General features: G+C 47.4%; 1 protein-coding gene across 5 annotated transcripts in view; it reads left to right on the top strand.

Annotated features, from left to right (window-relative positions):
- The window catches only part of LOC135372050 (uncharacterized), a 166,433-nt gene extending 142,515 nt beyond the window's left edge, over positions 1-23,918 (top strand). The window contains exons 2-3 of one of the 5 annotated variants that reach the window (XR_010415802.1): positions 749-948; positions 10,232-10,475. Coding sequence is in view for 2 of the 5 variants with exons in the window: in XM_064605770.1 (XP_064461840.1) it covers positions 21,419-22,507 (1,089 nt within the window). In the remaining 3 variants the exon portion in view is untranslated. Of the gene's footprint in view, positions 1-748; positions 949-4,496; positions 4,578-10,231; positions 10,476-18,601; positions 18,692-21,333 lie in introns of those variants that run through there. The other 4 variants (XM_064605770.1, XR_010415804.1, XM_064605771.1 and 1 more) reach the window with 4 other exon arrangements.
- Positions 23,919-24,272: the final 354 nt, after the last annotated feature.

The following is a 24,272-nucleotide window of genomic DNA, read 5'->3' on the forward strand; positions in this document are numbered from 1 at the left end:
TGCCGCAACGTCAAGGAAAGGTTGAGCACAGTGAATGATGATTTCAGCACGAACGTGGTACTTCGAGGAATGTTGACGTCATATGAAACCAAGGTTTCGTTTTGTGGCTCGAATATTTTGCTGTGTTGACCTACTTGATTTATCTGATCGCCGTTTCCTTGCTGTATTCTGTAGTTCCTTCACTGTTTCCTTTTTTTTATCAGGACAGGAGGATGTTGTTCTGACATCCGATAACCCTTACAACAAAGCGAGTTTTCCCAGGAACTATTACACTTATTGCCTTTCTCACATTTCAAAACGACCTTTTACGCGTAAGTTATCGCTTTAACTCGATTTAAGAGTGTAAAGTTCGTGAGGAATTAGAAGAACGCTTTAACGACAAGGACATCAAGAACGAGCGGAGTGGTTTACCACATCACAGACTCCTAGCGGCGTGCACCCCGCACCCTTTGGGGAAGAATTCAGTAATTGCCTGAGTCAAAAATAGCAACCCAATGGGTGCGGCATGGGGAGTCTTATGTATCCAAGACTACGACTTGCGTCAGATAGGGCATCGACACCCGATGCAATTCATGGGGTGTTCGAAATACAGTAGTCATGCGTTCCTTATAAATGGAATGAACAGGAATTTGAACGATTGCAGTTTAGGGGAACGTGTACTTCGCGGCGTACGATGGTTGCTTCAAGGTACTGGCCTGCACATCGAGTTTACAGGATTTTTCACTTTTCCACATCTGTTCCTATGCAGGCCACCCAGAACACATCGCCGTTAGGACATGGAAGTCCTGCCAGGCAGACTCACTCCAAGTCGCCTCATACCATTAAACTGAAGGCGATAACCCAAGGACACATGGCTGAGGACACAGCCGACTTTAGCGACACCTTCGTGTTCACAGTAGACTCGTTTCACACAAGTCATAACTCACACAAGGGGACCAAATGACACTGGTACGATTTTCCTCTTTTCGACGTCATCTGTCCTGAGAAATTCTGATCTCCGAACACGTGATTGCAAACCACGCTACCCAGTACAGCAGGTAGCCCTCTCTTTAGTCTTAGAGAATGATATGTGATGCTCTGGCCGCCTACGTCGCCGTGGCGATGCGGAGACGCCACGGCCTTCTGCGTGCTGGATAGATATGGCGCAGCTCTCTGGTAGTTTCAAATATCTTTGAAGGAAAGAATACATGCACATTTCGTGGGCGTACCCTTCCTCTGCTGACGCCGAACTTGATGTAAGCTGCGTTAAATTGCGGACACTGACAATGTGAAGCCTTCCCAACAGACTGACTGTGTTAAATCAGGGCCCTGTGACTCACGATGAACAGAAGCACACTTCTTCTTAGAGTGGGGAGAGAGAGTTAACCAATCGGCTTGATACTACTAAAGTTGGATACAAGCAACGCATAGTTCCTCGAAGGTAGCGTTTTCGCGTTCATTGATGATCGAATTGAATTGTGAGAAAAAACGTGGCGTGCGTTGGAGACGCTCGGAGCTGTGCAGACTCGTGGTGTCCGTAATGTGAGGGTTTTCATCGAAGTGATGTGGTAGCAGCATGCCATGACCCGCGAATATTTTTCTCTATGCTTTGCCAGCCTATCCTTACTTGTTCTAACCAATCCCTGCCTAACAATGCTGGCATGCGGCTCCATCGCAGCTATCGACTAACACCAACGGCAAAGAGTACGTCGCTTGCTGTATTCGAGCTTGATATCAACTATTCCCGCACTGGAACAACACTCCCTTTATACGTGCTCAATCGTATTTTGGACTTTTGACACTGGCCTACACTGCCAAATAGGCTGCAGAACTGTCAACTGACATTATAGACACAGCCGATCCTGTACCTAGTTCCATTACTACAGGTTTACCATTGATCTTTACCGAAACCTTTTCCAATACGGTACTGTGCGTAACTCAACAGAACCGTTGTCTTCTCCGTCTACGACCTTTACATGTCGTCTAGACATTCCTTTCGGAAAAAGCTTCGTTTTACATATTTTAGCTAAGTGACTTCGAAGCTTCGAAGTGGCCTCTAAGCTTAGTTTCGAACATTTATGACACTGACTATTCTTGAAAGGACAGACACTAGGCTTATGCCCTCTGCCACATATAACATTCTTGCCTGATGACTTGTGTAGCAGACCCAGGAATCCGTTTCGCTCTTTGTTTTGACGCTCTTGATTGCTTCAAGTGGACATCTACTTGTTCGTCGTCAGCCGTCGCCGCAGACACTTCCTGACGCATTTCCCGTGCCTGTGTCTCAGCCGCTTCCATAGCGTTTGCCACTTGATAAACGTGGTCGAGTGTTGCTTCCTTTTCACCCATAGCCAAGAGACGGCATCCAATGTTGTCATTGAGAAGACCAGTGATAACTTGATGCCGAAGAGCGTCCTCCAGGTATGCTCCGAAGTTGCAGGACCGTGCGAGGGTCTTGAGAGCCACCACGAAGTCGTTGATTGATTCATGTGCCTGCTGGTTTCTGCGGTGGAACTGATAGCGTTCCGCCACCACCGAACGCGTCGGTGCGTAGTGCTGACGCAGCTCTTTCACGATCTCGTCATAACTTGCCGCACTTGGCGTCTGCTTAAGAAGCAGGCTTCGTAATGTCGTATATGCCTCATCTCCTATGGCTTAGGAAGACCTTGCTCTTCTTGTCGTCCGCTATTCCGTTTGGAGCAGCGTACAGTTCGAAGCGTTACACGTAGACATCGAACGCCGTTGTCCGTGGGTTGAATTCCTTGAGGTGTCCTATACATTTGCCATCCCTGCACCGTTGTCTCTTCTGCGTGCGTCGTATCTGCCGTCTCGTCGCCAAATGTTACGTTGTAGAAGTCGAGTGATCGAAGTTCAGGGACTCCGGCGGATTACTCGAAGAACTCGTTTATTCAACCCATGCATAGAGAACGCTACCCGAAGAAAGAATGAACACACGCGCATTGAACGCACACCACAACTTCATCATCGTAGGTTCTTATGTCCCGTCGTCGTCGTTTACAACAAGAAGGAATATACAAACGAACACAAAACGTCGCCTTGTGAACATTTCAGAAAGGGATCTTTGTGGTTTAGGGTGGAACCGTTTTCAATTGAGGGACGTATAAACGGAGTTCGATTTCAGAGTAGGTTAGGTATCGTGTATGCCACACGTACACCCTAAGCAGTGGCGTAGCCACGGGGGGGGGGGGGCTAGGGGGGCTCGAGCCCCCCCTACCTGCCACGGACCGACCCACGGAAATCTTGGCAATCCGAGGAGAAAATAATATATATATAGGGGGGGGGGGTGACAGTGTGACGATCGCGAAAGTTCTTACAGTTCATGGCGTCTAAGCAGCACTCTTGAATGGCTTTCAAAGTATGAGCTTTTCAAAATCCTTCCAATCTCGTGACACCACCTCATTGTACATGACAGCCTATACATGTAATCGTATTGTGCACGTCCAAATCAATTATTTTCGTTCTGTTTTTTTTTACCGCATTTTGCGGCGTGCACGAGTATGTGTATGTTGTCGCGCCCAGGATCAGAGAGTTTTCGTATCGAGCCCCCCCTACCTTGGAGGTCTGGCTACGCCACTGACCCTAAGGAGCAGCCGGTTTTCATAGTGGATGCGCAATACTGTGGGACCGAAGGAATGATGACAGAAGGGGCGGTTGGCAGAGCTTTTGTCGCACGATCGAATACAATCAAGAGGTGTCACAGAGGTTTTCTGATTGACTCTGCTTTGTCGCCAACATCTAGTAATCGCGAGGACTGCTGGTATATGGCGATAGAAATCCTATGATCAGATGATTTTTGCCTAGCATCGGACGAGACCAATTTTATAATTTCGTTTTTGACAGAACTGGGGTGACATCACTGGCGATCGAGGAGAGCTTTTTGATTGAGCCGTCCATATTCCCAGAAGAGTCTCGACTTAATAAACGAAAGTTATGCCCAAGAACCGTAAGGGATTATTAGAAAGGGTCTGTGTAGTGGAAAACTAACTCAGGTGAGAATTCTGCAGCACATGCGAGTTAGTTTTCCCTACAGAGACCCTTTGTAATAGTTCCTTAGGTTTCCTAGATATAACTTTTTTCTTTAACAAGGATATATTGTCACGACTCCGTTGAGAATATGGAGAGGTAAACCGAATACCTGTCCTTCATCGCCAGAGTTCTCATCCGCAAACCAATCAAAACGGAAATATAAAATTGGCGGTTCTAAGAAAAACGTAAACCAGAATTCATATTGCATTCGTATTTTAAAAATCTGTCCTCGCTGCCGTGAGAACAAAGTCATCTCCAGCAATATCTTCTTTGGTGACACCGGCAGCAGTGCCCGGACGGGCAGAATTCGGGCGCGACGTCCACCGTCGTGCTGCCGTAGCCGCAGCCAATAGAGAGCAGGGGCTATTTTCCTCCGCGTAGACGTTACGGCCCTGGCTTCGTCGCTTCGTTTCGCGCATGAACACTCTCTCTCCACATGTTGAGACGCACTAGTCGCAGTAGGTTGTTCTGCGAAGACGCTGCTGCGTTCGCTGTGTGCCTTTGCATTTGCGTGTGGCTTGTTCGAAAAGCGTTCGATGCCAAATACAACGGTAGGTTGTCTTACGTCCTCATACATTGAAATGGTGCATTGATAACGCTCTCACCGGTGGCATTCTCTTGGGTTCTGATCGAGGGAATGGATCTGTTTGATGACCATCTGCCGCCTTCTCTTTAGTTACTAATTTTGTAAGTGCAGGGATGTAGGAGTTTGTTTCGCCCCATGTTGGGAAAGTGTTCCTAGCCATACATTTTGTGCTCCCGATTAAATATATAAGAAAAAGTTGAAAAAGCTGCCTGTGTGAAAGGAGACATACACACAGGAGTAATGGGAAGCTGCCTTGCAACAAAGGGTTCGCTGTTAAGCGGTATGTTTTGCAGACAATGACGTCCCATGTCACTGTTGTGTATTCGCAGAACTAGCAACCCTTTGAGAAAGACAGGCACCATGCCATCTTGGTCCCCTTATCCATTCTGCGGAAGAGGAGATGCGTGCTTCATAAGTAGAAAGCTAAATCACAGACGCTTGGCGTTTTAGTTGTAGTCCTTTGAAATATTGAAGGCTGACTACATATTGAGTTCCCTTCTTAAATTACTGCGATACCGGGAGGTGAAGGATATACAATCACCTGTGTTATTCGAATGCTTCGCGTGTTATTAAGTGAAAGGCTCGCTAGGGGTGAGGGCAGCCACCCTTACTTGAATCCTTGTCACGTGTGCTGGTATCCTTCGATGCGAGGCACTCTCTATGCATAAAGGAAGGATCCTCGGCAAACACGACCAGCTCCGGTGGCGCAGCGGTAACGCGTGTGCTTGGAGACTGGGAGGTCCGCGGTTCGAATCCGCGGGCCGGCTGTGCCGTCTGGGGTTTTTCCTGGGTTTCCCTCAGATGTGTAATAGGCGTATGCCGGCACAGTTCCCCTGAAGTCGGCCCATGGACGCAGCTATCCTCCCCCCGAGCGGATTCCGCTCGGTCGTGCACTTCATCCTTTCCTCTCCTCCTCTCCACCCTTTCCCTTCCCATGAAACATGCCGCCTAATCAGGCAGGCAGACCTCTCGGGTTCCTCCAACGACACTCCTCCTCCTCCTCCGGCAAACACGGATCACGAAATGGCTTGTCCTGGCCGAACTCTTCAACTACTGAAACTCCAGAAACACAGCTTTTCGGAGAAATCCCAATTTCTTTAAATTATGCGGCGCATGTTTTCTCTCGTCTTGTCGTCTGAATTTCCAGCACTCCTCACAGTATTATTATGAATGGAAAAACGAATTAACGAGCTCCTTGCTAAAGATGCAATAAAAGGGAAATATAAAATCTGGCTATGGCGTGACTTTAGTGGCACGCGCTTGGGTTTAGAAAAAAGTATACGATTCGGGGCTGCGCTTCACAGGCATTCTTAATGCATCGCCAACTGTGAAGGATGCAAAATGTACATGGTGCTGCTCCGTGATATTTACCGCTGGTTATTATTGCGAGCCTGTATTCAACTCCAGTATTGCTAATATAGCTCCCAGCGTTTCGGCGCATTCCTTCTTCAGAGTCTCACGCGAGCACCGAACGGGACCGTGGCGGATATACATACGTGTCCCTAGGTAACCCAGTCGCCTGTTGTGAAGTATGGGTAAGGTACGGTGCGCCTCTACAGTGTCACTCTAAGCAGGAATGTGGTTGCGTAAATTTTCATCCAGCACCTGGACAGCATTGGCCTCCCACATCAAAGCGCAGATTTGTCAGTGCAGTTATCAGGTGTCCTACACTTTTACGGTCGTTGTTATTGTTGCGCATTAGGCTGTTTCAACAGGATTCGGCTTGGATATGTTTATTGAAAAAAAGGAAGAAAGGAATGGTTAGACCGGCGTAGGCCGACTTGCTATTCGTTCAAATAGAACAAGGAGAAAAGGGTAATTAAAAATGAGAGGAAGAAGACACACAACGACCACTCAGGCACAAAAGGAGGCCATAGGGGCTGGTCCAGAGGCCGTTGCAGGAAGAAACCTGGAGAGGGTAGCGTAACCGTCCTCTGGTTGTGCTGCATCCGGGACCGAGCAGAGTGGCCAAAGGCGACGTTGGGGAACCCATGTCCTTGGAAGTGGGGTTGGAGGATGACTCTTTCAGAGGAGATACCAGATTGCAGATGGTAGATAGTACTCAATGTGTGCTTCCACGCAACAAGTTGTGCAATCGGGGTCGTGGGATGGGATTTTAACGCGTCAGCTCTTTAGAATTGATACTGAGACACACACACAGACAAGAGCAAAGTGCAAGAGTGGGCAAGATAGGGAGAGGAGAAATTATCAGAATGCATGTGGCATTCATTCGTACCTGGTATTCGAGTCTCTTATTCGATATGTCACCCATATTGCAACAACGTTGATGATGATGATGATGATGATTGGGAATTTTAATGGCGCATTGACAACACGGTCATAAAACCTATTATGTACCGGAGGCGCTCAAGGAAGTGCTATTGTAGAGGAGGTGGGGAGTTCCTCTACATGAGGTCCTGACCGCGGTGATGGAATGTCCCCAGCGGGCAGATGGGTCGTGGCCTCACGCTAGACGGTGGCCGGTAGAACTGCCGTGCCAGAGCCGTACGCGTGGCAGGCAGAGGCACGTCTCGTCATCACACTCGGGGCCGCCACATCACTACACTCAATCCCCCCCTCAGACGCGGAGCAGTGAGAGCTAGCGGTTTGGGGTCCGCGTCGATACATGAAGAGGAGGAGGACGGGCACACGTGGAACAGGGACGACTTGTCAGAAATCGCAGTAGCAGCAGAATGGGGTTGGTGCGGGCAGAGCCGCTGACCGGGGCGGGTTCCAGGGGCGGTGTGAGGGCAGGGTATGCCGAAGTAATTCAGAGAGGGGCGAGCAGAACCGCGAACCGGTTCGTGAGCGCTGGGCTCGTAGTGGTTGTCGCCAAGGAGACCCCACATACGCACCCACATAACGCAAATATCTTCATGGGGTTTCATAGAAAACAAAGTTCTCAGCGCCCTCTCATTAAAACCCACGGTGTACCTCGATACATCGATGATATACTGATAATATGGGAACACGGGGAACATGAATTTCAAAAGTTCATAGATCTACTGAACACCGGCGCATAGCAATATAAAGTTCACATCACAACAGTCAACTCACTTAATTAACTTCCTCGACACCACAATATCACTAGACAACGGCAACCTCTCACAACCCTGTACAAAAAGCCAACTGACAAACAACAATACCTTCACTCAAGAGTCGACCACCCGCGTCACTGTAAGGTTGGAATTCCTAATGGGCAGAGTGTAAGACTACCAGAATTTGTTTCAAACGACACAGATTACGCTGAGAGGCTCGACGAACTTTGCAGTACACTTGCCCAATGATGACCTATCTAGACTCCCTCCTAACCGAATTCCGTCGGCAAGGGCACTCACACTCGATCGGGAGACGAGGTTCTGGAAAACCGAAAAAATCCTGACGCGTGCCAAATAAGCTTCATCACAAGATATGCCAACGCACTTCCAAACATCAAAGCCATTCTACAGAAGCACGAGCCCCTCCTCCAAAGCAGTGACCGACTTAGCAACATATTCACAATCCCCTTACAGGTGACATACCGACGGCGCAAAAAATTCTGGCAGACTCCTTGGTCAATGCCAAAATCAGCACAACGACACCCCTACACGGGAACACGACCCTGCAACCTCCCGCGCTGCAAATCATGCAAGCCCGTTCAACACGCTAAACTCCATCAAAAGCACTGCGAGCAATTACACCCACCCCGTTAAACCACGCATTTCACATGCACAAGCTCCAATGTCATATACTGCATTGAATGCGGCGACATACTCTATGCAATAGATTGGGAAACCGGCCAACAAATGAACAACCGCCTTACCGGACACAGAACCGACACGTCCAACAAACTCCCCAAAGCAGTCGCCGAACACTTTAACGTTCCTGGTCCACAATTTTGACAACATTAAACTATATATTCTAGAAACCGGTTAGGATCCACACGTGACAGACGTGATAGGGAGTCTATCTCATATACAAGTTCAACGCTCTCACCCGTCCGGAATCAACAAATCACAAGGCACCCTAGAAACACTTCAGAAATAAAATATGCTTTTCCCTTCTACCTCCATTATCACCTGTTATGTTTCTGCATGGCCACTGCTTTCTACTTTCTTTTATTGCATGCCACAACTTTGCATTACAATACTAAAAAAAAAAACATTGCTGGTTCTGGAATTTTCCCCACGTAACCACTAACCTCCTTATCTTCCGCTATGCTTGCCAAGTTCTTGCTGTTGTCCCGTTTCGTCCACGTGTTCGTCAACCTTCCATTTTTGTGTAACCGGTCTGGCAGCCCTAGATCACTACGTTCACATAATCCCCTCCACACTCTAACACAGCAGCCATTCACTCCGGCCGTAGAAGCCCGTACGGAGCCTTTCTTCCCTCGGCTGTTGACCCACAATTCGCATGAACCTTTAAACACGTCACACCTAACCCTTATAAATACCATGCCAATGATGGAGGACGGTGCCCAGAAGAACAGTCTCTGTTCGAAATATCGGCGGCTTCTGTCCTGAGGCAACTGCCTTCCTTCCATCGTGGATATTGTTTGAGTGGCGTCTACATGCACGACTCTAGCCAATATTATTTGGCCGACAGTTATATCCAGCCCACATTGCCCCCTTTCAGCCAATATTGTTTGGTTGTCGTCCATGTCCCGTCCTTATTACCCCATTGGAAGCGGTACGTGTTTGGTCCCCGGCCATCTGTTGACAACATCATCCGTATTTGTGGAAAACAAACGTCGAGACCATATTTCCAAGTGCCGCATATTCACGCGCATTTGCGGCGGCCTATGCACGATTTTTTTTTTCGCGTGGGCGTTCTGCGGTTTATCCAACGGTGGCGGCTTATCTGATGAAAATATTTTGCTGGCATTTTCCCCGTACGCGGGTTTAACGAAATGGCCGGATGATGTCTCTGGAACAGCACTGCCCTGCCGATGCACGAACAGTGTGTAACAGGGACGGGCCCACATTCGAGTAGATTGATCTTGCTGGTGCATTCCCCCAAGCAGCTTTCAACGAAAGTCGTGACAGTGATTCACGTCAGCTGGAAAACCACTGACCCATCAATACATGAAAAACGGCCCAACAAGGGCACAATCCTATCTTGGTTGGTAGGATTCTAGAGCTGACCTCTTTGGTTGTACGCTATGCCGACCCCTGAAGTATGGACCACAAGGTTTGTGACCTTCTCTATGGTCTTCCTTGTCGCGCAAATCAGTCTGCTCGCAGTGCCCGCGGCTTATCTGCGAGTGGCGGCTTATCTGCCAGAAAATTTTCAAAACCTTCTTAAAAACGCCTCCTGCGCTTTACCTGCGGTGCGGCTTATACGCGTGAAATTACGGTGCCGGACTGGTTGCTGGCACCTTTGGGCTAGTTACACGCATTCTACAACAATTACGGAAGAATAATGGTGAGCGTGGACCTCTATAGCATCGGTAGTTCCAGAGGGACGACAGTAATCGATCACGTTAGCATGGTGCCTGGAACCCCATTTTAAAACCCGAATACCGCTGGGGATGGCCACTGGTTCTAACCACCATTGAACAGTGCTCATGCGATTCATGTGTTACACGTAGTTCGCTGTCTTATAAGGTGTCGATGAAATATTCATCGTTTTCCTTTCCAGTTTACCTGCTGAGGCCGACTTCTGTAAAGGGGCGCGCAAGATGGAAGAATTGACTGCATTGCACAAGGAGTTAGATCTCCGGAAATGTTGCACCCATGAAACAAGGGAAGAGTGCATATTGCCAAACAAACTGCTCGTCTGGAACAAAGTGCTTTGGTGGTGCGGCGTCCCACCTCACTGAGACTGAACGAGGAGTGCTGACGCTTTTCTCCACCGATGATATTCCCTATTACAAGTCGCAATGCTGCACCACCTGGAAAATACTCTTAAGGATCATAGGCGAACACGACTGCAATCAAATATTCTGTTTCTGGCAGGTAGATGTCGATATTCTGGACCGCATCCTGGAACTCTTGGCAATACGATCGGATGTGCGCGGGTTCATCTTAGAATATACGCCTGAGGCCGTCGGAGATGACGACACTTCCTTGGGCTCGTATGACTTTAAGACGACGTCTTCTTTGGCCGTTGTGGCATATCGACTCACTCGCCTCATTAATCGTGACAGACACCATGATATTAAGCATGGTGCGCAAGGCAACATCGCTCGAAGTATTCCACCCTGGACGAACCGGTTATTCATAACGACGTTGCAGTTGAGCTAAGCATGGAACTGGCGAAGAAACGTTCTCTTAAAAAACTTATTCTGGGCCCACATTTGTGCAAACGTTTCGTCCTCCTACATATCTACACTTCATGCTATGGCGTCAGCCGATAAAGATCAGGCATGCAACCTGAACTCTCTGACGTTGTGCTCATTGCGTGTCCAGCGCAGAGTCGTTTCCAGTGATTTGCTGTCAGATACGGGTAATCGCCAACCGTACAAGTCTGGGTGTCGTAATCACACTGGAACTACTGATGATCAAAGTCTTCTTGACGATGAGGTAGTAATGCTCGCTAACGCGCTGTCCTGGCAACAGCAACATCAAGAAACTTCGGTTTGCGATATGTACCCTTCAGCCTCGAAGGGGCTGTGGCATTGGGCCAGCTGATGGTCACAGGCACGGCGTTACGTATAATCGACATAACCGGGAGTCACCTCGGGACGGACGAGTGCATAGCATTGGCAGATGGACTGCGGCTGACAACGGTTCTTGAAGAACTGATCATGGAAGGATGTCGTTTGACACGTGCTGGCCTATTCGCAGTCTGTGAAGCCTTGCGAGAAAACAAATCGTGCATAACTGTCAGCTTCGGTGAAATTTGTTCTTCCATAAATGAAATGACAACAAATGATTTTGTCGAACTAGCTCTAGCCGACCGCCGAGGGACAATTTACTTTTCCTGGGATGCTGATGCGATACTAAGCGGCCACAGCCTTCTCACGCAGCCACGGCACGTGAAGAGAATAAAGCTGCATCGCGAGACACGCCATGATTTTCCAGCAGACGAATTTTGCGCTTTTCTCGAACAGGACGGGACACTGGTCGACGAATTGCATATCTATTTATTCGATCCGGCTTTTAACTTAGTGCACAAGCTGGCTGAGTGTCTTCAGCGCCAAAATGGGCCTTCAGACACTTGAATTAAACTGTTACGAAGAATGCGATGAACAAAGCGCGAAGTACTGCGGTTACTCGCTCGGAGCCTGGAGAAGAACACCACGCTCTCTGCTTTACACCTTCGGTCCCAAAGCCAGCGACGTCATTCATTGTTTTGCGCGTGTGATAAGCAAAAACAAGTGCTTGATGAGATGAGCATACTCTGTGATCCAGGTACTATTACTATACAGGAGCTGGAGCAACATATGGAATGCAACTACGCTATGATATCGTTTAAAATCTTTATCAAGCTATCTCACGCGATGAAAAACAGCGCATCGAGGCCACTAACTGCGCGGAACACAGTTTTACAAGATCGATCCCTGCATTTCATGTCGCAGATGTCGTTGTCAAGAAGCGCTGGTGGAAGCTTTTGAACTGACACGTGACACGGGGACGCTCAGGAGAGCCGTCATGTCCAAGTTGAAGAAATCCGAAGAAGAAGCACAATTTCTGATCAACCGAAAACGGCCAGTACATTCGCGACCACTACTTCACAATCCACTGCAATCAGCAAAGGAAGGATTGTGTGCAATCCATCTCCCACGGGTGCAACTCAGCTAGAGGACCTTGCCGAGGAATGTCTATCTCATATCGCGGGCTATCTGAGGATAAGTGATGTCGTGTGATCCGCTCAGTAGCACTACGATGATCCTCTATATTCAACAGTGTCTTTATGGCCTGCGCCACACCAACGCGATATGCATTTTTTTTTTTTTTCGTGTTCTAGTTTACAGCTCGAACGAGGCGCTCTTGAACACTGACTCTAATTATCAAAACCTTCCTAGCAGGTGTTGCTTTGTCTTCATAGGAAATACATTGAAGGCTTTTTCCATGTGTGAGCTGCACATAAACGCACATGCAGGCATCGTTTGTGGAATCGCCTATAGCATTTCCACCTTATTTATTACCTTCTTGTTTCTGGAGTGTTAATCCTGTTCCTCTTGAACCACTATGATAGCCCTACACTATGGTCAAAATATATGTATTAGGGCAACGGTGCTCTTTCACAGGACACTTCTGCTGTGTGTTTCTTTCTTTTGGAAATGGTAATCAATAAATAAGGGAGGAACACGTGCTCTACTTGTTGCTAATCCGTCTGTGCTGTAGTTGCCAGTGATAGCTCTGCCGAGCGACGATGAAATGGACCCAGGACCTATACAAGCGTCGCAAGAATAGAGACTGGTGATTGGAAACAGTGGAGAGGCACGATATCTCTAATATGGATAGTAAAGGGGCTCTGCAGAGTCCGGAAAACACTGCTATACTGATGCATGCATTTGATGAAGTCCCCCCGAGGAGAACTATATGACAAGAAGTATACCACCAAGTTCTATTTGCGTGCGTGAGCACCAGGTAAAAGGTACACTCTGAGGTGGAATTCCCGACCCATCTCGCTAGAGCTGTATTGCAACCGCATTTCTACTCAAGCCAATTTTTACCTAATAGAATAGTTAGTAAGCAATCGAGCTGGTGATGTAGATGCATACTTAAAAACCCCGAGACGAGGGACACTTCTGGCTTGAAAAAGATTGAAGCTTTGTTGTGTTCATCCCCTTTTTTCCGTGTCTCCCGTCTTGGGGGTTCTTCGATATGGATCTATTTTACCTATTGGGCATACATAAGTGCATAGTAGAAAGAAACTACGGAGTAGCAAGTATCGTTCGAGAAGTTATGTGTAGGGGATTTCTACCTTTTTTCCTTAGAGGAAACGAGCGAGAGAGGAACAAGGGAAAGGGACGCCGCCGCTTATACCCGCGGAGGAGAAGGTGCGCATGGATTGGCACGAAGTAATTAGATTGCGTAGGAAATTCTACTTTTTTTTTTTAGAGCTTATAAGTCGTCGGACAAGAAGGGGTGCTCTTCCAAAGACCGTTTCTGTTGGATGTTTGTTTCTGTTCTGGACTAACCTGATCCTTCGACTTCGTCACCAGGCCGATGCCATATTTGCCACTTGCGAGCTCTATCGGATCACTTTGAAATGGAACCAGGCCGTATCTACGCATCCCAAGAACGCAAATTGACACGACAAGGCGACGTAATGCAATAGAGAGACACGATGACTCTAATACCGATATAAACGGAGTGTGGAATGACTAAGGAGATCGAAGGACTAGGAGTATAAATTAGGAGGTTGCAAGCGTATGCGCCCACGCTGTGATGGTTTAGGGGCGTGACCCACCTGCCAGGAACTTTCCCAGGGGGCCAGTCCTCCTTCGAGATGACTACACCACTGACACCCAAGGTGAACGTTACGAGTGATACTCGAAAACAAGTCGCATTCCTGATACAAATTAATGTGGCAATTATTGTGAACATTTGTTTCATGTCGCGGTATCCCAAACACCCCGCTCGATCTCTGCGCATGAGGCGGGGGCACAGTACCGCGTAGCCTGATGTCCCAGCCGCTCTCGACGGATTGAAAAACTATTCGATTATGATTACAAGCACTGGAACACATATTCAGAAGAAAGACGACTTCCAATCTCACGGTTCAGGAAGGTCTCCTGCGTCGGCGGCCACTCGATCTGGGACGTCCGTCACTCAAAACTCTAGTGAGGCGCTGCGGTTTGGGAACGGATATAGCGTATTTTCTGAATAACCTCCCGGAATCCCCGCCGCGATACGCTAGAGTACAAAATAACACGTGTAGATATTACTTAGCAGGGCTCTAAATATGCCAGAAGGACACGTCGCTACGTAACACGCAGTGAAGTTATTGGCTGAACGAAATAAGGAACAGTTTATTAACCTGAGTCAACAAGTTGCATTCATACGCACTTAATACAGAGTTTTAGTAGACCGTTACGCAGCGAACGGAAGGAACACTATTCTCCGCGTGAGCAAGAGCGCGTGCGCGGGAACGGAAACTTGGCTTCCGCGTTCCAAGTTGGAACGATCGGCTCATCTTTTTGCGTTCCGCCCTCTACGTTGTTTTCGTTGGATAAAACAGCATGGCTGCCTGCAACACCTCCTCGAATGTCTCCGAAGCGAAGGCTACGAGACTGGGCTTCAGTGCGAGGGACTACATCTTCTTCTTATAAAAAGCCGTATACATTGTACCATTCTAAAACACGAACTTCTGGTCTCTGGATGCTGCCAACCAAGTCCGAGTGAGCAGCAGCGTCCGCTATAATGGCGAGTGAGAGCGATGAACTGACCGGCGGGGGTGTTCGTTGTCCTTTCATTTGTTGGTGGAACAACAAATTAATTTTCGAACGCAAAGGAAACAAGAACGGAGCATGAAAAGGTAGTTATATCAGGCAATTCCTTCAGAAATAGATGCATAGGCAACTTGGGAACGGTAGTTCATGCTATCGCCGTTGGATGGCAACACAGTTCCTGCCGTACCGTTGTAGCGTTGCCTGACAATCTGCTAAAACTCGCTTGCTATTCGTTTCACGGTTGCGAACTACGTCCTCTGCGTTAACGTTCCGTGCGGTACGGAGCGATCTACTAAAATTCTCTAAATGTTATTACCAGCTCGCGCAGCGTATACGATAGACCAGCAGCATGTCCGAGTGGGATAAGGCGTCCGCTCGTTGGTGGTAACCAAGGAATGCATAGTGTTACCAGTGGCCTGAGAATTTTCAAACCGTTTTTTTTCTTTGTAATTAGGTATTTAATTAAGGGAAATTAATTGTCCAATTTCTGATTGTGAGGAGTACGGCCGAGATGTCAATGAGGAAGTTGCAGAAGGCGATGCGACGACACGAAACTCGTTTATTGCAACTTTGTACATCTAGCCTAAGCTTCTGGTCCAGGTGAGTATGGCTGGTGATATAGGTTAACACACGGAAGTTTCTAAGGCAGAAGAGAAATGGGTATGGTTTCAAATGCGTTGGCGAAGTGCGGGAAAATTGCGCCGGTTTCTGTGAGATTATCCACTTTAGATTTTGATGTCACGAATTAAGCGTGCCAATTGCGTTTCGCGTGAATATCCCTAGCGGAAACCTTGTTGAAAAGGAAAGTAGAAAGCGTTCCATAGGAGGTGTGTGGAGACGTTTCACTAAAATATATGTTCCATGAACCTTACAGGGAATGCTGATTAACGAAATGGATCCATACTTGAGGTGATCACGAGCATCGCCTTTTTTAAAAGAAACTAAGTGGCCTCCGAAGGCACTAATCACGTGGAACGTCACCGATGGCAAGTGGCTGTGAAGAGATGCCAGGGAAGTTCATGCTCCTGACGAATTTCCAAGTTTTGAGCACCTTGAGCTGATTGCATCTGAACAAACAGCTGAAGAGGTGCTGAGGCCGTTAATGATTTTAACAATACAGTTTGTCTCTATGTTCATCTCTGCCATTTGTGGGTACATGGAACAAAAGCATCAATGGGACCGGTGTGAAAACAGGAGAGAACGCAGTGTTATCAGCATCAGCGCATACACTATGACTATATGTCCAAGAGTTCCATCAGCGTCGTGGACGTCGTCCATTTCTCTGTGTACGGAAGGATTCACAATGCTCAAAAATTTTTCACACTGCACCCTTTTCATTTCACAATTCTTTTTTCAGTTCCACAGTTCACTGTGGAACAATACAGCTGAGCGCATCATGCCGCGCATATATGTAACACGACGACCGAACCCGTTCTAAATACACAAGGTCAAGATAGGTCTCCTTCTCTCTCATTGGATGCCACCAATCCTGTCTCTTGAGGATACAATTCGTTGCCACCAAAGACGGCTGTGCTTTCAGATGAAATGGGTGAAGCACATCTGATTAACTTGAGACCCGTCCCTCGACAGTTGCCCTAATGAAACAACGTCGTCTCTGATCGCAGTTTTTTTTTTTTTTCGTTCTTTTGTGTCTGTATTGGTTCTTGTGCATCGACTTGAGTATCTCTGACTGCCTTGAGTTGTGAAATGATTGACGCCTCGTCAGCGGCATGAGATTCGCAAAGTAGGTTGCCCGTTTTCGAGGGCAGTTAGCACAACGCTAAGCTCGCCAGGGACATCTGTATCACTCTGTATGACTGGCCCATGAATTTTTGGATTCCCGGAGGCCCGGATTGCCTTCTACATGATCGCTATTCAACAGCAACAACGGTACCACGTGGTTAAACACTCCCAAATACGGACATGACAGAAATACAGATAATGCACAGACTTTGGCACGGTACCACCAGCAGGTGACAGATTTGCGGGCATATAATGCAATGCTTGCAATGCTCGCAAGAGCCTTTGGGGTATTGTAGATAAATAAATAAATAAATAAATAAATAAATTGACAGATTGTTTCTCACCTGTAGCGAGAGATGACCGAGGTTAGCGCGCTGTTTCACACTGGTGTCACGGTGCCAACAGCCGAAACGAGTGTGGGTGCAAGTTTTCCAAGAAAGACAAGGTGTCGCTGATATTGTTGACGTTGGTACGATGGGCAGAAAAGAGCGCGGAATGGAGGCCCGATGAAATGTGCAGTTGTTGCTTCGTTTGACGACTTAGCCAGATGTAGGAGATTCCAGACGTACATCCAGGACGAAAGGAGCAGCTGGGTAATCGGTAGGGCTGGAGAGGGACTGTACCACAGACAAGAAAATACACTGTAGCGAGAGAAGACGCGCGGCATACACGATAGCTAAAAAAGCTATGAAATCTAACTCCGTTTATGCGCCCCTCTACTGAAAACGGTTGGACGCTAAACGACAGATATACTTTCGAGAACTGTTCCAACAGCGTCGTTTACTCAATTTACTTAAACTGTTGAGCCTTCAGCATTGGCGAAACTAAAGCATTAATGATCGCTTCAGAAGGCGCAAAAACGATGTTTCCAATAATTCACCAATCACCGAACTGTCCTTACATGTAGACAACTGTTCCGATTGCCCCCCCCCCTCTTCCACTCTTCAATGAGGCTCAAACTCTCTCACACCCCAGGTTGCACTAGTGATATGTCGATATGGGCATGGCGCCATGCTTGATAATGTAATCAGCCTCATCTGTACCTTCCCCTCATTTGCTTACTCAAATCTTTCGTTGACACACAAACACACTCTCTCTCTCTCTCTCTCTCTCGCACACACACACAGTAATAATAAAGACGTGAGGCAATCTGTCCGACCACAACGCCACAACCGTCTCCTCTCTGCTTTGTTTCACAGTTACGCCGCACTAACCGTTGAATAATCAGATATCGGGCGTCATTTTCGCTTCTTAAAAGACGGCAAAGCTGCGTTCCTTTTCCTCCACCTATTTGTGCCTCCAATATTAAATCTTCATTGCTGGTTCTGTCTTGTGCTGTTCGTTTTTTTTTTTTTTTTTTTGTTCTATCTTTTGTCCTCCCCTCAGTCTCAAGGACATGTGTGGCCAACGTCATTAAAGAGAGATATGGAATTTTAAAAGAGATAAGATGAAAGGTTGTGACTTTTAGCGGCCATTAAAGGCACTACCTGCTCCATTACCAGGGATGCCTAACCGCAGCACACTCCGAGATTCGAACAAAAAAATACAAGAACACAGAAATAAAAGAAAAAAGGAGAATCAATACATTGTCACAATCATATGAACTGCAGGTTGTGAAAAAGGAAAACCGGAATATATTTTCCATTTGTATTTTAGAAAGCTGTCCACGTAGGAAACATAAATGACAGGACCACGTTTCCGTGAGAACAAGATCAGCGCCAGCAAAGTCTTCTTCGGCGACACCGGCAGCAGTGCCCAGCTGGGCACAATTCGGGCGCAACGTCCAGCGTCGTGGTAGTGTAGCCGTAGCCAATAGAGACCAGGAGCTATTTTCCTTCGCGTAGACGTTACTGCTGTGGCCCCGTCGCTTCGTTCCGCGCATGAACACTCTCTCTCCACAGTTTGAGGTTTGAGACGCAGTAGGTTGCTCTGCGAAGGCAAGGTTGCGTTCGCTGTGTGTCTGCGCATATGCGTGTGGCTTGTACGAAAAGTGGTAGATACATAAGACAGCGGTAAGTTGACTTACGCCCTCATACATTTAAATGGTAGATTGATAAGGCTCACACCGATAGAATTTCTCTTGGGTTCTGATCGAGGGAATGGATCTGTTGAAGTTCATCTGCCGCCTTCCCTTTAGTTACTAATGTTGGGAGTGCAGGGATGTAGGAGTTTGTTTCTCGGCATGTTAGGTATGTGTTCTCGGCCATTCTTTTGGTGCATCCGATTTAATATATAAGAGAAAAGTTGAAAAAAGCTGTCTCTGTGAAGGGAGACGTACACACAGGAGTAATGGGAACATGCCTTGCAACAAAGGACTCGCTGTTACGCGGTATGTTTTGCAGACAATGACGTCCCATGTTACTGTTCTGTATTCGCATAACTATCTTCCCTTTGAGAAAGACAGACACGGTGCCATCTCGGTTCCCTTACCCGTTCTGTGGAAGAGGAGATGCGTGCTTCACAAGTGGAAAGCTAAATCAGAGGCGCTTGGCGTTTTAGTAGTAGTCTTTTGAAATATTCGATGTCTGACCACATATTGAGGGTCCTATTTAAATTACTGCGATACCCGGACGTGAAAGCTAGAGTATCACCGGTGTTATTCGAATGCTTCGCGTGTTATTAAGTGAAAGGCTCGTTAGGGGTGAAGACAGCCACCCTTACTTGAATCCTTCTCACGTGTTCTGGTATCCTTCGATGCGAGTCACTCTCTATGCATATAGGAAGGAGCCGTATTGGCAACCACACATCAGAAAACGGCTTGTCCTGCTGAGAGAAATCCCAATTTCTTTAAATGTTGTTGCCACATGCTTCTGTTCGTCCTTGTCGTCTGAATTCCAACACTCATCACATTATTATTCTGAATGGAAGAACGAATTAACGGGCTCCTTGCTAAAGGTACAATAAAACGGAAATATAAAATCTGGCTATGCCGTGACTTTGCTGACATACGCTTCGTTAGAACAAAGTTACGTTTCAGGCTTCATATCAGAGGCATTCGTAATACCTCGCCAACTGTGAAGGATGGAAAATGTATTTGCGCTGCTGCGTGATATTTTGCTGCTCGGTATTACTGGCACGCCAGTTTTCAACTACCTTATTGGTAATGTAGATCCCATATTGGCCAGGCCGCGGCTCAACATTGGCTTTACATTCTTCCCATATTCTGTCAATAGGAAGTCAATATATGCCCAACCAAGGTACAGTGAGGGATAAAAGCTTACGGAACGCGTTCCAGCGCATTCCTTCCTCAGAGTGTCACGTGAGCAGCGAATGGGTCCGTGTGGATATACACGTCTGCCTGGGTAACCCAGTTACCTGTTTGCGAATCTGTACGGTATCGTTCGCTTGTAGTCGGTCTCTCCGAAGGAGGATTGTGTTCTGTAAACTTTTGTCCAGCACTGGACAGCATTGGGGTGCCCACATCAAAGTACAGGTTTCTCAGTGCAGTTATCGTATGCCATATTATTTTGATTTGTATGGAGGTTACCAGTGTTGTTGACGAACCCATGAACTGAATTACTTCGTTTTGACCCGAATATATAGTGATGACGAAGGTGAAAACGAAAAGAAATAAAGAAGGAGACAAGGCCTGAAAAGGGAAGCCAAAACACTTGGCAGAAGAAGTCTGGTGTTGCACACTGGGTATCACACCGCAGGACAGTTGTTATTGCTGCGCATTAAACTGCTCACCAGGGTTGAGTAAGGGATATGTTTATTGAACAAAAAAAGTAAGGAAGGAAAGGTTAGTACGACGTGGGCCGACTTGCCAATCATTCAGAAAGCAGAAGAAAGCAAAAAGAAAGGAATGAAAAAGAAACACACAAAAGGGGCCTTAGAGGTTTGTTCAGAGGCCGGTGGAACGAAGAAAGTTCAAAGAGGGTAGTCGTAACCGTCCTCTGCTTGTGGAAGAACGGACCAAGCAGGGTGGCCAAAGCGAGGTCGGGGTACCCAAGTCGCTGCAAGTGGGGATGGAGGATGAGTCTTTCAGGAGGATACCGGTTGCAACTTTGGACCAATATCGCCACACCACAAGAATTATTGGGATAATAATGGTGGACGTGGTCCGCTATCGCAGTGGTTCCCCTGGCGGTGAAACTTTCATCCGGTCATCATCTAACAATAAAGTTGTTGTGTAATAGCAGTGGATCCCAAAGTGTGATCCGCTGACCCCCGGGGAACTCCCAGAGTGTTACGGGTGGTCCGCGACGATCGGAGATACCCCGAAGACCGTCTTGGCGTGTGCTGGTCACTTAATTTGTGAGAAGAACGATGTTCATATAAGACTATATATGATACTAAAGGAGGCAGAAATATACTGTACAGTATATTTGTTTTCTTTTTGTTTCTTGACGTCCCTTATTTATGTCAGCGGGAATCTTGCATGACCGGGGTCCTCGAATGATTATTAATGATTTCGGGGGTCCGACCCAATGAGAAGCTCGGGAAACGCCGACCTGTTGGATCGGTAGGTTCATTGGGCCGACAGCAATCGACCACCTTAGCAGGTCTCTACGTCCCTTTTAATATACGAGTACGGCTCTGGGATGGTCACTGGTTCTAAGCACCACTGAACAGTGCTCGTGCTGCAGATGCGTTACACGTAGTCGGCTCTTTTATAAGGCGTCTGTAAAAGATTCATCTTTTCCCTTTCCAGTTTAACCTTCCGAGGCCGACTTCTGTGAAGGGGTGCACAAGATGGAAGAAATATTTTCCTTGCACCAGGAGTTAGACCTTTGGAAATGTTGCCGCCATGGAACAAGGGAAGAGTGCATACTGCCAAACAAGCTGCTCGTCTTGAACAAGTGCTTTCGTGCTGCAGCGTCTACCTCACTGAGACTGAACGAGGAGTGCTGACGCTTTTCTCCACCGGTGATATTCCTATTACAAGTCGCAACGCTGGACACGTGGAAGTACTCTTAAGGACCATAGACGAACACGACAGCATCAAATATTTCTGTTTCCGTGTGGTTAATATTGATATTCTGCACTGCATCCTGGGATCCTTGGCAGTACGATCGGATGTGCGCCGGATCATCTTGAATAATACAGGTTATAACGGAGATTCGTACCATCTCTTGGGCTCATATGACTGTGTCACGACGTTTCCTTCGTCCTCTGAGGGTTTCAAACTCAGGACACCAATGACGACAGCCACCGTGTTATTAAGCATGGTGCGCAAGGCAACATCACTCGAAGTGTTCCACATAGACCAGCTGGATATTAAGAACGACGACGGGGCAGTTGAGCTCGGCGTGGAGTTAGCGAAGAAACGTTCTCTTAGAACACTTTCCCTGGGTACAGGTAGTTGCACAGAGGTTTCGTTTTCCTATGTATCTACACTTGATGCTATGCAGTCAGCCGATAAAGATCAAGCATGCAACCTGAACTCTTTAACATTGTGGGCATTGTGTGCCCAGAGCAGAATGCTTTACGATTTCTGGTTGTCAAATATCGCGATCGCTCACGAGAATCTATCTATATGCCATAACGACACTGGAGTTACTGCTCATCAACGTATTCTTTACGACGAAGTAGTTATGCTCGCTAACACTCTGTCTCGCAACAGCAACGTTGAGGTAGTCGTTTTGGGAAATGTTAGCTTCAGCATGGAAGGTTCTGTTGCACTGGGACGACTAATGGTCACAAACACGGCGATACGTACAATCGACATAAGCGGCAGTTCCCTCGGGACTGCACAGTGCATAGCATTGGCTGACGGACTACGATTGGCGAAGGTGCTGCAAGAATTATCATGGAAGATTGTTACTTCACACGCATGGGGGCAATGGGAATCTGTGAAGCCTTGCGAGAAAACAAATCGTGCATAACTGTCAGCTTCGGCGAAATTCGTTCCAGAAATCAAATGACAACAAGTGATTTTGTCGAACTAGCTCTAGCCGATCGGCGAGGGAGAATTTGCTTCTCCTGGGATGCTCATGCGATACTAAGCGGCCACAGCCTTCTTATGCAGCCACGACACGTGAAGAACATAGTACTGAATTGCGACACAGGTCATGATATTCCAGCGGACGGGTTTTGCGCTTTTCTCGAACAGGAGGGTACACTGCACTGGTCGACGAAGTGGATCTCTGTTTACCCTATCCGGCGTTTAACTTAGTGCGGAAGCTGACTGAGTGTCTTCAGCGCCAAAATGGCCTTCAGGCTCTTAGGTTAACCCGTTACGAAGAATGCAATGAACCAGCGCGCAAAGTACTCCGGTTACTCGCACGGAGCTTGGAGAACACCACGCTCTCTGCTTTACATCTTGTTTCCCGAGTGAGAGACGTCATTCATTGTTTTTCTAGTGTGATACGCGAAAACAAGTCCTTGAATAAGATGACCATATGGTGTAATCTACAGACTGTTGTTTTACAGTAGCTAGAGGAGCATATGGAATGCAACTACGCTATCACATCGTTTAATCTTCCTCAGGATATCTCACGTGATGATAAACAGCGCATCGAGGCCCTAGGTGCGCGGAACACAGTTTTACAAGATCGATCCCTGCATTTCATGTCGGAGAATGTCGTTGTCAAGAAGTGCTGGGTGGAAGCTTTTGAACTGTCACGTGACACGGGGACGCTCAGGAGAAGAGCCGTCATGTCCAAGCTGAAGAAATCGCAACAAGAAGCGCAAGTCCTGATCGAACGAAAACAGCGGTACATTCGCGACCACTACTTCACAATCACTGCAATCAGCAAAGGAAGGATTGCGTGCAGTCCATCTCCAACGGGTGCAACTCAACTAGATGACCTTCACGCGGAATGCCTATCTCATATCGCGGGCTATCTGAGTGTAAGTGATGTTGTGTGATCCGTCCTACAGCAGTACGATGAACCTCTATACTCAAGAGTGTCTTTACGGCCTGCGCCACACCAACGCGATATGCATTTTTTTTTTCATGTTCTACGTTACAGCTCGAGAGAGGCACTCTTGAAGACTGACTAGCAGGTGTTGCTTTGTCTTCATAGAAAATACATTGAAGGCTTTTTGCACGTGTGAGCTGCACATAAACGCACATACAGGCATCGTTTGTGGAATCGCCGATAGCATTGCCACCTTCTTTATACACCTTCTTGTTTCTGGAGTGTTAATCGTGTGCCTCTTGCACTGTGCACTATGGTAGCCCTACACGATGGTCAAGATATATGTATTAGCGCAACGGCGATCTTTCACAGGACATTTCTGCTGTATGTTTCGTTCTTTTGGATATGGTAATCAATAAATAAGGGAGGAACATGTGCTCTAGTTGTTGCTAATTCGCTATAGTTGCCAGTGATAGCTCTACCCGAGCGACAATGAAATGAACTCTAGTGAGGCGCTGCTGTTCTGGAATGGATATAGCGTATTTTCTGAATAACCTCCCGGAATCTCCGCCGCGATACGCCAGAGTACAAAATAACACGCGTAGATGTTACTTATGAGGGCTCTAAGTATGCCAGAAGGTCACGTCGCTACGTAGCACGCAGTGAAGTTACTGCCTGAACGAAATAACGAACAGTCTATTAACCTGAGTCAACGAGTTCCATTCATACGCACTTAATGTTATTACCAGCTCGCGCAGTCTGCACGATAGACCAGCGGCATGGCCGT

Source organism: Ornithodoros turicata, unplaced genomic scaffold (genome assembly GCF_037126465.1).
Source record: "Ornithodoros turicata isolate Travis unplaced genomic scaffold, ASM3712646v1 Chromosome126, whole genome shotgun sequence".
Taxonomy (NCBI): Eukaryota; Metazoa; Arthropoda; class Arachnida; order Ixodida; family Argasidae; genus Ornithodoros; species Ornithodoros turicata.